The sequence below is a fragment of the Octodon degus genome, unplaced genomic scaffold (genome assembly GCF_000260255.1).
Source record: "Octodon degus isolate 3935 unplaced genomic scaffold, OctDeg1.0 scaffold00190, whole genome shotgun sequence".
In the NCBI taxonomy this organism is placed as follows: Eukaryota; Metazoa; Chordata; class Mammalia; order Rodentia; family Octodontidae; genus Octodon; species Octodon degus.
The window spans coordinates 2,487,317-2,503,183 of record NW_004524766.1 but is presented as its reverse complement, the minus strand read 5'-3'; the positions used below and the strand labels follow the sequence as shown (position 1 = coordinate 2,503,183).

The 15,867-nt window shown below is 47.1% G+C and overlaps 1 protein-coding gene and 1 pseudogene across 1 annotated transcript in view; both read left to right on the top strand.

Annotated features, from left to right (window-relative positions):
- The window catches only part of Adgrv1 (adhesion G protein-coupled receptor V1), a 479,349-nt gene that overhangs the window by 113,776 nt on the left and 349,706 nt on the right, over nt 1–15,867 (top strand). The window contains exons 50-52 of the mRNA XM_004644067.2: nt 9,750–9,972; nt 10,265–10,469; nt 15,348–15,494. Coding sequence (XP_004644124.1) covers nt 9,750–9,972; nt 10,265–10,469; nt 15,348–15,494 — 575 coding nt within the window. The remainder of the gene's footprint in view (nt 1–9,749; nt 9,973–10,264; nt 10,470–15,347; nt 15,495–15,867) is intronic.
- LOC111813475 lies at nt 8,472–9,232 on the top strand (annotated as a pseudogene).

The following is a 15,867-nucleotide window of genomic DNA, read 5'->3' as shown; positions in this document are numbered from 1 at the left end:
AAAAACTTTCCTTCTAGGAACACAGGACAGTGCTACAGACATTTAAGTGTTCTCTAATGTCTATTAGGATTCAGTGGTACATTTTTCAGTGTACAGGCCTTACACATGTACTTTTATACATCGAAAATATTAATCTAAATTACTTATCAAGGATTTTTCGCTATATTGTGGGATTTTGCAGTCCTGTACAGTATAAGAATATTGTTAAAATTACCCAAGTTTACAAATTTAGGAAATCTAAGAACATTAGAGTGTTTTTAAAAGTGTGGGAAAGGTTTATAAGAGTGTGGGAAGGGTTTATAAAGTCTTAAAATATATACAAATAGTAAAGTAATTATAACATCACTATTTTGCTGATGTGTGCTTTTCGTGGGGGTGTCTATAACATAACCTCCCCAACAGGTGAGGGACCGCTGTAGATTATGGAGGAGACTATTAATGAAGAATAGGGAGTGCATTTCTTTTGATGCTCTTTTGTTTAGAGAAAAATGAAGACTGGTATAAATATGTCTTTTTAAAACCTGAACGCCTCTATAAGGGGACAGCAGATTCTTGCACTGAAGAAACTGTTGACAACTCAGGCACTGACAGGGAGGGCTCTGCTGCGGCCCCTGCTCTGTCTCCTGAGCCCCCAGGAGCCCGGGGCCCCTCCTCGTCCTGTATTCCAGCTACATTTCAGAAACGTAGGTGACATTTCTCACAGCTGTAGCCTCGGAAGCAGAGACTGCCACAGAGACCTCTAGCCCTTCTGCTGCCGGGAGGCTGTGGGTCACTTCAGGCTCAGCAGTGTCACCATGGTGGGCTGTGAAGGGGTCCCCGGCTCCTGGTCAGGCTTCCTCTGCGGGTGGGCGGTGTCAGCAGCTTCTTCACGCAATCCCTGCACCAATGCAGGGCCTTTAGGGGGATGCGGTACCTGAGAGGACTGGCGAGGGAGGGCCCAGGCCAAGGGAGCAGCAGAAGGGTCCCGCTGGGAGGGCCTTGACGGCCCTGCGGTGCTGAGCTTGGGGACACCCTCCCCTAGGCCCCAGAGGCCCAGCCGGCCTGCACACGGGTGCTCCTGCTGTTACCAGGTGTGAGGTCTCAGAAACTTGCACTTTTCACTGTTTGAGAAGCTCAGAGCACTTTTGTTTGTGTGGATCTTATCCAGTGGTATTTATGAGATTAGAACAGGGAAATTTTAAAATATCTTCCTAAATTTATTTTAAAATGACGATAATATATGCATTATGTATAAACATCAATAACACAATTTAGTTAAGAAAACCCTTCTATTTCCAGTACAAAATCATATGTCATGTGTGGTATTTAAAAAATTTTTATGTATATAGGTAGATAGATAGATGGATAGATGGATACATATATATGGTGTAATATATCTTTGCTGACTGCTTTAATCAGAGCCATCTGGTCTCTTCAGTTGAACTCCTTCGCTTATTTTCTCCAGCTGTACTTAAGTGTGGTTGTCCGATAAATCTTACGTCCATGTGAGCTCTGCAGTGTGGTGCTTCACTATGTCCACACACTCTGAAGTGGCCGCTCTGACCAAGCTGACCAGCCTCTCCTCGCCTCCCACATTTGCCCCTGTGTGTCGGGAGAACACTCAAGGTCCTGCTCTCTCAGCAAACAGCAAGGGCACCTTACACTGCTTGCACGCACCATGCCATCTGCGGGACCCCAGGTCTTCCGACGACGCAAGTTGGAACCCTTCAGCTGAAACTCCCTTTCCCCCTTCCTTTCAGCGCTGAGCAGCCACCTCTCCCATTGCTGTGACTTCAACATCCTTGAGATTCTGTGCACAGGCTAAGCATTTCTAGTGTCAACGTCTGAAAATTGAAATACTCTGAAAGCTGAAACCTCTCGAACATTGACATGGTGGCAGGAATGAAAAATTCTACACCATGAAACTTTGAGCACAAGATTATTAAAAACATTGCACAAAACTACCTTCAGGGTATATTCATAACACATATATGAACTGCAAATAAACTTTGTGGCTAGATTTTGGATCCCATCCCCAAGATATCTCGTTTATATATTCATATATCCTCAAAGTCTAAAAAAAACTCTCGAGACTTAAAACTCTCCTGGTTTTACACATTTCAGATAAGGGAGACTCAGTCAGTGTGAGATCTGGGCGGCGTCCGTCTGTTGACTTCTGGATTTCGCTCTATCTCCTGTCAGCCTGTTGCTCTATTATCCTTCAGAACCACCGAGAGTTTGACAACAGACCCATGAAAGAATGGGGGTGAAGTAGACAAGCAGCAACTTACTCTTGAGAACAGAATGGACCTTATACGTTTTCTCACAGGGTCTTGAGGACTCCCAGGGGTTCCTAAAGAGCCCCCTGAGCATTGGTTAGAGGCATGATTTCAAAGAGAAGTGGTGGGCCCAGCTGCGCTTCATGGAGCCCTCACCCTGCTGTGTAAAGCAGTATGGGTGCCGTCGCCTGCCCAGATAATGCTGAGGAGACGCCGCGCTGGGGTAGGCAGTGTGAAGTAGGGATTCGTAGAGTAGAGAGAGTTTTGCAGGGAAGGCTCAGCAGTCCTTGCCAGCTGTGTGGTGGGGGAGCCAGCATTTCACGCCTGGCATGGTCACAACTGAGAGGAGGGCAGCACTGAACTCAGAACATGGGAGATGCTTGCAGCTGGAATTGTGATGAGCTCGGGTCTCAGAGCCTTGGCTTGGAGTGCTGTAAGAGCCCCAGCAGGTGGCTGGGGGAGATGGAAAGGGGTCTTGCTGTTGGGAACCTTCTGGTGGCAGGTGGTTGAACTCCTGGGAATCCAAGGGTACAAGGCTGAAATGCTCTGAAGAGAAGGCTTCAGCAAACACCGGTTTCAGAGCTCTGCTTTTAGGTGCTGGCCAGCTGCTTTCTTTTGGGAAGTTTGCACACCATCACATTAGGTCACTTCAGCCCTGACCAGGAATTGCAGGTCATTTGCCTCTAATTTTTAATAGTTTTAAAAAGTCTCATCGTATTTCATCTCCATGTTGCCTGCCTTGTCCTCAGCCTGCGTCCGGAGCCCCTGCTCCCGGCCCTTCCCTCCCTCCACACTGCCACGTGCTTTCCCGTCTTGGCCAGCGTGCCTGCCGCGGTCCTGCTTCCGTCTGTCCTACTGGTCACCTCCTCATGCAGCTTCTGTACATGGCGCACACTCCAGTGTGGGCATTCAGTGGGGTGTGGCCCGTGCCGTACAGCGTCACTGACTTTGCTTTCACCTGACAGTTGATTTATGAGCGCAGGGTGTGTCTGTCATCATGAATCTGTTCAGTTTTTTCTACTTCTCTTTTAATTTTGTGCCTTTAACTTATACTTCAGGTTTTCAAGGGAAAACCTGTGTCTGCTTGAGTCCCTTATTATTATTCAAAGTAGTTGTCTAATGGATGTTTTTAAGGTTGGAGTGCGCTGCTGAGATGGGCCATTAATTAGAGTTACAGAATTCTCTTTAAAGATTTTATTAAAAATATGTATAATAGGCACACTTTCTAAAAGAATGTGTGGAGACCTCTGCCAGAGGTTTATTAAGGGGCCCGTTGTGAGGCTTCTTTATGCCTTTTGTTTCTGCGACCTGAGGTTTTAGAAGTATGAAAAGACTGCAGGTAATTATTTAGAATGGCTTATTACAGATCCCCTGAAAGCTGAAATTATGTATTAAATAATGTTCAAAGGCTTTCTTATTTTGAATGCATCAAATATTTTATTAAAACTATTAGATTGGAGCCGTGACTATGAGGATCATGTGGGGGTTTTTTGGTTAATGACTTGACAGAGATTATTGATTGGTGACTGAATTCTTTAGATGAAAGAGGAAGAGTGACTATAACCAAGAGCATGAAAATTTATCTTTCCCTTATCCTTTCTTTTTTTCTCTCCCATATGAGTTGATGGGTGGTTTTTTGTTTTTGTTTTGTGGTGCTGGGGATCGAAGCTGATAGGTGTTTTTACCTGCCAATTATTGCCAAAGTGGTAGATTTTGGGGAAAAGGTAAAACAAAATCACAGATCTATGTGTCAGAGAAATGTCACACACACACACACACACACACACACACACACACACACTGACACCCTGAAATGAGAGTGTAGCTACCTACACTATCAACACATAACTGCCATGGAGGAAGGGAATAAAACACCTTCATAAGACAAAATGGAGAGGATTTGACCTGGTTTGAGGAACCAGTTGGAAAGTTTTCTTAGGCAAGAATCCTTCAGTTGACAAGTCCAGGCTGGGTAGGAGTGAAGGAGGCAAAAGCTGGCCTGAGAGAAGTGCGGCCAGAGGATCATAGCCCATGCAGAGGGCCCCAGACCCAAGGCCCAACCCAGAGAGGCAGGGGGCCCCGCGCGGCATGCTGAGACACGTGTAAAGGAGTTTGTCTGGAAACACACTGGAGGTTTGTGTCTCACTTCCAACTAGAGATCTGGGAGTAGGGAGCAGGGGAGGGCGGGCATTGCAGGTAGAACCCCAGTAGTCGGGTCCAAGAGATGCCTCACATGCAAGCCCCGGAGCTGATGGCAGGAAAGAAGGTGCTGCGGGTGACCCTGGTTTCCACAAGACGTGCATATACCACGCTCTGGTGGTCACGGTCTCACCTGCAGCAGGACCAGCGTTTGGAGGCACTGGGGCTGCATCTGGCTGGGTATGGTGAACTGCAGATGCCTTGGAGTAAGCCTTCCTAGGAGGAGCTTGAGGAGCATGCTCAACAGTAGGCGTATGTGGGAGTTCATCAGGACGGAGGGTCGTTCCCCACAGCAGAGGTGGAGTGATGTAGGAGGAGATTACGTAGTGTGACAGAAGGGGCGGCACAGCCAGCCTTGTTCAGCTCTGCTCTTCTAAGAGAATTTGAAGGAGCATATTTGGGAAAAGTAGTAAAAAAAGTATGAACTCTGTAGTAACACTTATTCCATCCCAAATCCTATTCTAGCCCTTCACTTTAGTCTCATTTAAACTTCTACACTCTTCATGCTGCTGGACAGATACTTATCTCTATCAGCACGAATGATCACCTCTGGAAATCAACTTCAGAAATCACCTGAATGAAGTGTCACTTTCTCTGTCCCCACAAATAATGTGCTCCATTAGTAATTCAAGGCATGTGGAGATCCAGAGATGCTGTGCTTGGCATGGCCTATGTGCCCGAGACCATATGAATCCTGATTACCAGGCCTGGTGCCAGCGGTCACCTTCCCTACCTCAGGATGCTGCACAGCGCCCAGTGGAGTGGGCGACCTTTGTCCCAGACCCGCCCCAGAGCCCTCTCTCAGGAACTCACTCCTCTCTGAGGGTGCTGCTTCCCATGCAGCTCTCCTGACTCCCCTCGCCCTCGTGGGTTCCCCCTTTGCATCCCAGATCTGTGGGTGTCAGGAAGGCTTGCTAACTCTCAGGCCCAGAGTCCTGAAACATCTCTTTGCCTACACGCTCTGCGCTGGCTCCTCCAGGCGCCTTCCTTGACGCCCTTGCTTGTTTCTTACAGCTTCACTAGGTGGAGGAGGGTTCTATAGCCAGTGCCAGCTCAAATTTGGTTCTCGAGCATAGCATGTAGGATATTTTCCTTGTGAATTCTCTGGCTGAGTTTCTTGCTCCTCTATAATACAAATGTTTATTTTCCAAGAAAATATTTTCTGCATGCGTTCACTTTTCCATTATTGACATCATAATGCTGTGGAAGTAAGCTAAGTTCAGTAAGAAATAGACCTTGAACGGGGGACTGCAGCCCTGCATTGCAGGGTTCAGTTAATTATGTGACGTGTGCAGCGCTTGATTATAAAATGGCCTTTGGGTCAGATGGAAAAGCAGCAAGCAGGGTCCACTGCTAGACGGTCCTGCCCCATCGCTGGTGGTGTTTAGGTCATGCTAGTTCATGGTATTGTTTGAGCTTGTGCATCAGCTAAGCTCAGGGGTGTCGAGGTCCATCTGACTTTGTTCTTTTCTGAATGTCTCTAGCTTTAACAAGGGTTTATGCAGGATGCATTGCCACTTAAAGGTCTAAGTGCATGGATAGCACCCTCCTTGACGTTCTTTACTGTTTATGTAGTATTTTACTAAACTGTACTACTTAACTGCACTTAAATTAATTGCTATGAACAGGAAGAATTACCTACAAATATGAATATCTAAACTCATTGTTTGGAGCTGGCCAGATAGCTCAGCACATTAAAGCTCCTGTTTAGGTAGATGCAAGGGCCGGGGCTTTGATCCCCAGCCTGCCGCTCCGGCCCCACCCCAGGGACATGCTGAGACAGGGAATGAGACTGGGCGTGGTGGCACCCACCTGTAATCCCAGCACTTGGGAGGCTGAAAAACAGGAAGGATCACTAGGAGTCTGATCTGTGTAGTGAGACCCTGTAGACCCTGTACTAAATACATTTAAAAAATACATTATTTGTATTTTGTATATTTGATTGTGTAGTTTTTCTCTAATTTTTGATTTTATTAGTATATGTTTGTACCTTCTTTCCTCCAAAATAAGACCAAGCTGGAAAACAATCAGCTTTGGAAACTAGGGCTCCCAAGTGCGGCCCTGCCCGGCCTGTGCCTGCCTTGCCTACTGTTGCTGTTGTCTTGCTCCGTGGCTACGCTGGAAGGCTGATACAGCAAGGAAAGGCTGGCTGGGTACCGACTTTTTCATCTCAGCTTTTCAAGACTGATCACTTTCCAGGTTGCCCTTAGTGTCAGGAAACATTTTACCATGTAGGGATTGGGCCAGGACCTGCAGTGGGCACATGGGCTAACTTATCACACTTCAGTGCATTTCCCCTCCCCTGGCATCCCTTTCTCCATCTCTGTGCCTTCTTCCCATTTGCAAAAGATTTCTCTCTCTTTTTTTCCTATTATCTATTTTTTTCTCTTTAATTCATTTGTTCTGTGGGTTCCCATATAAGAGAAACCATGTGATGTTTTAGCTTGTCAGGTTTATTTCACTTAACCTTATGGTCTCACGATGCATCTGTTTTCTAACTAATGACTCAAATTTATGTGCTTCTTTGTAGCAACATAATGTTTCATTATACATAAATCCCACATTTATTTCTCCACCCATCTGTTGATGGACACGTACTGTAAGGCATTACCATTATGCCCCCAAGAGCCTGCCTTTGTTTCAGCCCCACTTAGCCCGTTATTTCTGCCCTCTCTGACGCAGTTCTGGAAGTCCTCGTGAGTCTCTGGCAGTGCTGCTGCGGCGGCCTCATTCTCCTGAACGGACTCAAAGCATGTACCTTCCAAGGTCATTAGGACTTTGTGGAAAGTCCGACGCTGCCTGGAGCAGACCCAGTGAATAAAGTGGATCAGGACGCACTGTGATCCTTTCAGGCCTCCTTGCCATCGGATGGCGCTTGGTAGCAGTGTGCGCAGTGCGCTTACTCACATCTTGTAAAGACGCGCACGCTGGGCCTGGTGACACACGCCTGCAATCCCAGCATTCTGGGGGGCTGAGGCAGGAGGATTGAGAGCTCAAGCTCAAACTGGGCACCTTAGTGAGGCCCCACCCTAAAGTAAAAAATGGAGGAGGGCTTGGGGTGCAGCAGAATGTGAAATTCTTGGGTTCAGTTCCCCCAGTACGGGAAGAAAAGAGAAAGGGTCTTTCTCTAAACTTGGAAACTTAAATATGAAACAACAAATAATAAATGTGTGAGAATTACTAAATATGTCTTAAAGATCAACTTCATGATTATTATGTATGCATCAAAATTATGAATATAAATACAGTGGTTGAGAAGTTTTACGTATACTGCTTACAGCTATCAATTTTAAATTCATATGAGTGGTGACAGGAAATAAAAACATGAAAGTGAAACATTTGTGATGGGATTATAGATATTTTTCACTTTTAAAAAGCCACTTTTAAATAAACATTGAGAAGGGTACAAAAGAGTCCAAATCCATCTGAGTTTTATCAGCCAGTAATTTCTTTTTCTTAAAAATTTCGGACAGAACTTTCCAGAACGCGCTGAGAGGTGGAGGAGTGGTGGCTGCTTAGTCTGCGCATGGCAACCCGCTCCTTCCTGCCTACCCAACCACAGCCTAGCCCGCTCGCCACCTGTAGAAAATGGTGAAGGAAACGACTTATTATGACGTTTTGGGGGTCAAACCCAATGCTCCCCGAGAAGAACTAAAAAAGGCCTACAGGAAACTGGCTTTAAAGTACCATCCTGATAAGAATCCAAATGAAGGTGAAAAGTTTAAACAGATTTCTCAAGTTTATAAAGTTCTCTCTGATGCCAAGAAAAGGGAATTGTATGACAAAGGAGGAGAACAGGCAATTAAGGAGGATGGAGCAGGCGGCAGTTTTGGATCCCCCCGATGGATAGCTTTGACATGTTTTCTGGAGGAGGAGGAAGGATGCAAAGAGAAAGGAGAGGTAAAAATGTGGTGCATCAGCTCCCAGCTACCTTAGAAGATTTATATAATGGTGCCACAGGAAATTCGCTCTGCAAAAGAATGTGATTGTGACAAATGTGAAGGCCAAGGTGGTAAGAAAGGAGCTGTGGAGTGCTGTCCCAACTGCCGAGGTACTGGGATGCAAATAAGGATTCATCAGATAGGACCTGGAATGGTTCAGCAAATTCATCTGTGTGCATGGAGTGCCAGGGCCATGGAGAACGCATCAGCCCTGAAGACAGATGTAAGAGCTGAAACAGAAGGAAGATATCTAGAGAAAAGAAGATTCTAGAAGTGCATCTTGACAAAGGCATGAAAGATGGCCAGAAGATAACATTCCATGGTGAAGGAGACCAAGAACCAGGGCTGGAGCCAGGAGATACTATCATTGTGTTAGATCAGAAGGACTGCTGTTTTTACTCGACGAGGAGATCTTTTTGTGTGTATGGCTGCACAGCCAGTTGAAGCACTGTGTGGCTTCCAAAAGCCAATATCCACTCTTGACAGCTGAATGATAGTCATCACCTCTCATCCAGGTCAAATTGTCAAGCATGGAGCCATCAAGTGTGTGCTAAATGAAGGCAGGCCATTTATCGTAGACCATATGAAAAGGGTCATCTAATCATTGAATTTAAGGTAAACTTTCCTGAAAATGGCTTTCTCTCTCCTGATAAACTCTCATTGCTGGAAAAACTCTTACCTGAGAGGAAGGAAGTAGAAGAGGCCGATGAAATGGATCAGGTAGAAGTGGTGGACTTTGATCCAAATCAGGAAAGACGGCGCCATTATGATGGAGAAGCCTGTGAGGATGACGAACACCATCCTGGAGGAGGTGTTCAATGTCAGACCTCTTAGTGGGGCTGTGAATAGTGCTCACTGCTGGCACGTAGGGAGCAGTAGTGAATGTGAGGACTAAAATCATCACACACTCACTACTTGCTATTGTTTTTGTTTCAATATTATGGTAGTGTTTTAAAAGCTAAATGAAGAATAAACACAATACAAAAGCTCCAGGAAAAAAAAAAATCAGTTATACTGTCAGTCTGAATTTGATGATTCCACAATACTCAAAAATGATTATGTATGCTCAGTTATTTCAGAAATGGAACTATACTTACTTTAGAAATCACAAAGGAGCTGGGTATGGTAGTGTACTCCTATAATCCCAGCACTCTGAAGGCTGAGGTAGGAGGATCTCAACATGAAACTCTTTATGGGCAATTTAGTGACTTAGACTCTGTCTTAAAACTAAGATAAAAATAAAGAAAAAGTACAAGTGGAACTTTGAAAGTTGAAAGGGTTTTGCTTGGGACCCAGTAGAGTGTGGTGCGGACTTCATGTCTCTGGTTGTGTTTTCTTTCCCTCTGCGCAGCCCATGTACTTCTGACCGGCCCAGAGGTGTCCACTCTTTACTGCTGGGATTCGGGGCAGAACCGATTCTCTTTCCTGCTGGAAGCCCCCTCTGCGCACGCTGCAGCAGCTGTCACAGTGAGGTCTCTGAATTCCAGCAGGAGCTTGATCTCGGTGGCAGGTGACCCCCACGCCTTCGTGCTGGAGCTGGCCTCCGTCTCCAGCCAGTCCGACTTTGTCCCCAGGTAGGCCCCACAGCCCACCTGCTGCCCTTGTGTCCACCGCAGTTCTGTAGCAGCGAGTTCTCAGCCCTGGTGACTATTTTATCAGTCAGAAATGTGGTTATCACCCAATTTCTCCTATCTGTTCTGCCAAGTTCACTGTATTCTCTGCTTGTGTTGGATTACATTTTTATTTATGAACTATTATAATCCTTCAGAATAATGTTATTCAGTAATGAGTTCCACAATGAATCTGCTATGCATATATCTTACCTTGGATGTTGTTTACTTATTGTGTGCGTACTTGTCTCGCCAGCTCAGGTGAACTGGTATTTGAACCCGGCAACAGAGAAGCTATAATAGCAGTGAATATCCTGGATGATTTGGTTCCAGAAGAGGAGGAGTCCTTCAGGGTGCAGCTTAAAAACCCCACAGGAGGGGCAGAGATCGGCAGCCAAGGCTCTGTGAAAATAACAATCCTGTCTAACGATGACGCCTATGGAGTGGTTGCGTTTGCCCAGGTAAGAGCCCGGGAGCTCCACGCTCACGCTCCAGCTGGCAGGTGCTGGTGAGTCAGGTCTGAATCTGCATGCAGCGAGGCACAGTGGGCGGTGCTTTGCATGTTCTCAGCTTTTCTCTCTATGTGGGCCACTGATTTCCCCGGACTCTGCACGCTAAGGTGATGCCTGCTGACATTTGCAGATCCGGCCCTATACTCTAGGCTGTGTTAATCTTTTATGTGCTTATGCCTTAGCAGAGCACAAGGGCTGAACAGGTTCTGAAAGCCCTGTAACCTGTCAGTCACATACAGATAGATTGATGATTGTGGTTGGTGACAGAGCCATCTGTGCGTGTATTGTGTGTGTCTAGATGCCCTTGTCCCGAGGCAGGAGAGCTGTACGAAGCCTCCCATGCCCGGTTGTGAACCAGAGGTCAGCCTCCCTGCCACGGGCTTCCTTCATCCCGCCCCGGCAGTGTGCTCTCATCACCACCTGGAGCTGTGTCTGCAGTCCTCAGCTGTCTCCCTCTGCAGTCCTCTGTGTGGAAGCAAAGCCTGACTCCGCTGGTTTAAGAGGGCGTCTATGCGAGGCAAGCTGGCGTGCTGTGCAGTGTCCTTCGCCACTGCTCAGGCCCCCTTTCCCTTCCATTGATTGATGCAAAGTGGTCCTTCTCTTGGTTGAAAACCGATGTTATGGTTTGAGCTACTGCTTTCTGTTTGTGTCCAGTTAGGAACAGAGAGGTGCTTTTCAGTTGAGGGAGAAGTTTCCTAAAGCCTCTAGAAAAACTCCTTACACTTACACTTACGCTATACTTTGTTGGCTAGAACTGAGTCCTGGGCCCATCCAGCCATCATCCGCTCATTCATGTCTTCATGCAGCAGACTATAACAAAGACTGATATGTGGATGTGCCAGCCACTGTCTCAGAGGCTGAATTATGTGACAGAATAAAGTAGTAAACGTCTCCATCCTCTGGTCCTTAAACCTGAGAGACGGGGAGACAGCAAAGACGTAGGGAAATGCCCTGGACCTAAGCAGGCTACAGGCTGGTGGGACACACAGGGACAGGAGAGGGGAGGGTACTGGTGGGGAAACCCAGCACAGAGCAGTCAGGCGGGGCCAAGGGGTAAGTGACAGGAGAGCAGAGGCCTGCAGGTGACAGGGGAGCAAGGCCCACGGGGGTCGGGAGTGAGCTGTGTGCACACCAGGGAGGGCAGCTGAGACGAGGCCTGCAATGAGTCCTGGCCTCTGGGAGCAGCCCAGAAGAGGCTACAGTGGCTGGAGCTGGTGCGCAGCGGAGATGACCTGAGGGGACCCCATGTTGGGGATGCCTGTGGCACCCACAGTGCTGACAACACCTTCTGAGCACCCGTAACACTTAGCGCTCCTCATGCTCGTTGTGTTTGTGATAGTAGAGCGAGCAGCAGAAAATCACCAAGGTGAGGTGCATTTCTGCTTGTGGATGCAATTCAGGAGAAGCCAGGCACAAGCACCCGGGAGCCCCCTTGCAGGGGAGTCATGCCGGACGCCCTGCAAAGGTACATGCAACCTTGTCACAGAGAGGCCTACTGGAAGGCTCAAGGGCTGAGGCTCTAGTTGGAGGTTGGGCATGTAGGCACCCTGTGCCTGGTGCCTACCAAACTACCAGGCTCCCAGAAGAAAGCAGGTGTTGGCATAAGCCGTGCTTTTTGCCAGCAACTCAAGGACAGCGGGCTGCTTAGCAGCTCTGGCCTCGCGAGGGCCTGCTTGAGGCCGGCCCTCAGCCTGGAGGTGGCAGCACTGTCCCGCACGAGCCTTAGCACCTCGGTGCCTTTGACTTCCGAGCAAACGTGAAGTCCTTGGAAGGGTTCTAGCTCGTACTGACTCACATTTAAAAAATGGAAATTAAGTTAAATATAGAAGAAATTCCATTTGACCCAGTGATTCCCCTTCTAGGTATCTTCCCAAAGGAGTTAAAGTCAGCGCATTCCACTGATGCGCACTCACTCCCCCGTGTGCACAGCAGCCTGGCCCAGCAGGGCCAAGGCTTGTGAGCGGCCGGTGTGTCCGTCGGCCGGTGAGCAGGGAGCGAAAGTGTGGTCTTGGCACAGTGCTCTCCTGCCTCAGAGAGGGGACGCTCGGGTCACCTGTGGGAAGGTGGACGCGCCTCGAGACCGGAATGTTCAGTGAGGAAAATCAGGCACAGCTTCCGCATCGCGTGGCTTCTTGTGTGTGAAAAAACCAAGATACAAATTAAAGAGTAAAATAAAAGATAAATGACAAGAAGTAAGTAAATTTTTTGCGCATGGGAGTCAAGAGATGCAGGAAAGAGAAAAAGGAAAGTAGCATTAAGGTGTGTTGTGTGTAGGTACCGACGCCCCACAACAAATGTAATCCTAGCAAATAACCACTAGGAAGAGAGTATGCAAAGTGTTAATTATTGAAACTGTCCTACCAATTTGATTTGAAACTGTCTCATTGCTATTTGTCTCTCAATAAAATCATGGAGAAAAAAAAAGTGAGGAAATAAACAACTAAGTTTTTGATTCTAAAAAAAAAAAAATGTGATCGTTACATGTTGCAAATCTGTACTGATAAAATCAAGGAAATACAAAACGCCCGAGTATGGCTCGAGGATGGAGAATGTGCAGTAAATGGGCCATGACAACGAGTGCATTCAGAAAAGCCGGCAGGCTGGGGAGGCAGGAATTGTCCCCCCATGGTGCGGACAGCGTAGGAGGTGCGGGCCCAGATGGGAGGCCGGATGTGCAAATGCATGTTGGGGCCACTGTTTGCAAGTGTCTGATCATGAAGTCCAGGCGACCCGTCCCTGGAGTTCAGGGCAGGTCCCCACGGCTCAGGCCAAGTAGAAATGTGAGAGGCACCCACACGACTTTAAAGTTTCTTGTAGACACATTTAGAAAAGGAGAAGAAGAAGGTCTGATGAATATTCCACTGAACGCAACATGTCTGAAATGCTAGCATTTCGATGTGAAATCTGCGTGCAGTTCTTGGTAAAACAGTTCATCCTTGTGTTTAACTCCAGCATAAGTTTTGCACCTAGACTAGCCGCATTCGTGGCTCGGCAGCCATGTGTGGGTGGTGCTCTGGGCAGGCGGTGTACACCCGGGGTGAGGCCTCTGTTGGGGGAATCAGGATGGAGGAGGACCCCGTCCCACCTGTGCAGTTGAGGAGGAGGCCCACCCAGACAGCCTTCCGGGCTGAGACCCTAAGCCCCACCGTCTACTCCATCCTCTCACCTCTCCTCTCCTCTGTTATGGCACTGTCAGTCGTCGTTTCTCTCCTTTTATTGAGATTGAAAAGCACGGGAGCCAGGGCCCTGCTCTGAGCACTGCTGGGCCTCTGTCCCTGACGTGAGAGGGTCACGTCAGGTGTGCAGGGAAGCCTGCCAGGAGGCTCGGAGCTGTACCAGGCCGTCCTGCCTGGGGCTGCGGTGGGCGCACCTGCCACCCGCAGGGCTCAGCACCAGATTCCTAGCACCCCAGGCACCATCTGTCACCCTGCGAGGGGCAGGAGTTGGGCTTCTCTGTGCTCTGCAGAATTCCTTGGTGCAGGGCTGCTGTCTGGACAGCTCCAGAGATCTTCAGAGGTGGTGAGATGTCTTGAGTGTTTCCAGGCCTAACTTTAGCAGCTCTCATGCCCGGAATACATGGAGTCCTCTTTTAAAAAGACTGGAAAAGTCCTCTTAAAAAAAAGAAGAAAGAAAAAGATATTGTGTTTTCTCAATAGCTATATGCATATTTTAAAATCAAGGCATTTTCTTCAGGAATGTTTGATTGTCTTGAGCAAGATTTTATTGCTATGCAACACCTGTAACAAAGTGTTAGAATTTTGTGTAAAACAGCCTAAGTTAGGGTCTCCACTCTAATTAACACCTGTAACAAAGTGGTAAAGTTTTGTGTAAAATACATCATAGGATAGGATCTCTAATTAGCGTTCTAGATAGCTTTTACAAGCTTTGAGAAATTAATGAGAAAGTCTTTTTCAGATTATCCTAGTAAAAAGACATGAAGAATCCTTTTGGAACGATAACAATGTCTGTATGCTCCATATTCGTGCCTCCTTGGCTACTGAGGAGCCTTTGGTATGGAAGCAGGGATTACCTGGAGTGTCCTTTGTAAGGAAAAACTCACTTAAATAATTGACCAGAGGTGTTTCATGTGTTTTGTGAAAAATGGTACAGTCACACAGAGCTTGAAATCAGTTTGGGACAAACATTAAGTCGGGTGCACAGATGAGAAGAAAGGGCTTCTAAGGCGAGGTGAGGGGGGATCTCTGGGCGTCGTGAAGACTATGAGCTCAGAGTTCAGTGCCTCGGTAGAAGTAGACGGGCTCTCAGGAACGTGCCGGAGGATGTGGATTTAAGGTGAGAGACATTTGCCCATGATCAGAAAGAGACCCTAATTCTCGGAACACTGTCATGCCGGGATGGCGTGTTGGAGACCATGTAGGGCCAACGCTACGGTGCCAGTGGAAAACAGTGGCGTGGAGGAAGGCCGCATCTCACCCGGGGAGCAGAGGTCCTCCAGCTGCCCGATGCCTGGCCTTTCTGTTCCACAGCTTTCCTGTGCTGTGTGCTAGTTTAAAGAAAAATGTGTGCATTCTAAGTATAAGAGTGAGGGCAAAAAAGTACTAGCAAATCTGAAAAATATGTAAACATGAAGACAAAAATAAAAATAATGCTATAGAAATTAACACTTTTTTATTGGCTTTAGTATTTTACTTACCTTAATATGAATGCTTTAATCCTGGGCATCCTTGCATTGTTGTTTTTAACTGTTAGTTTTCACCTTCTGTTTTGTGTTATTTTGTACTGTGATGTATGCAGCAGTATAATGACATGAAATGAAGACTGCTTTGATACTCGAGGTAACTATGGTGACTTTGTGTATTTTGGCAGAACTCATTATATAAACAAGTGGAAGAAATGGAGCAAGATAGCCTTGTCACCTTGAATGTTGAGCGCCTGAAAGGGACATATGGTCGAGTGACAGTGTCGTGGGAAGCCGAAGGGAGTGTTAGCGACATCTTTCCTACCTCAGGAGTGGTATGTGATTTGCGCTGGAAGAGGCTGATAAATCGTGGTTACTGTTGACGCACAGCACTGAGGGAGTGAAATGTTCAGGTGGCCCCGTCAGCCCAGGGGGCCTCTGCTCACCAGAGAGGGATGCACTTGAAAGTTTTATTGCACCCTGAGGGGATTCGACTGACCTTGTCAGATAGCAAAAGGTGCATTTCTAGTTATATAGGTCTTGCTTTAACTTAGTTTTAACCATCCAGCAGAAAAGTGTAACCATGAGGTATAAAAAGTAATGCCATATTAATATGCTGAGCTGTAAAAAGCTCAAGTCAGTGACTTCTGACCTTTATCAGTTCTGCTGATAACTCACGACTGCTATGGACTATTGGACTATATTGGG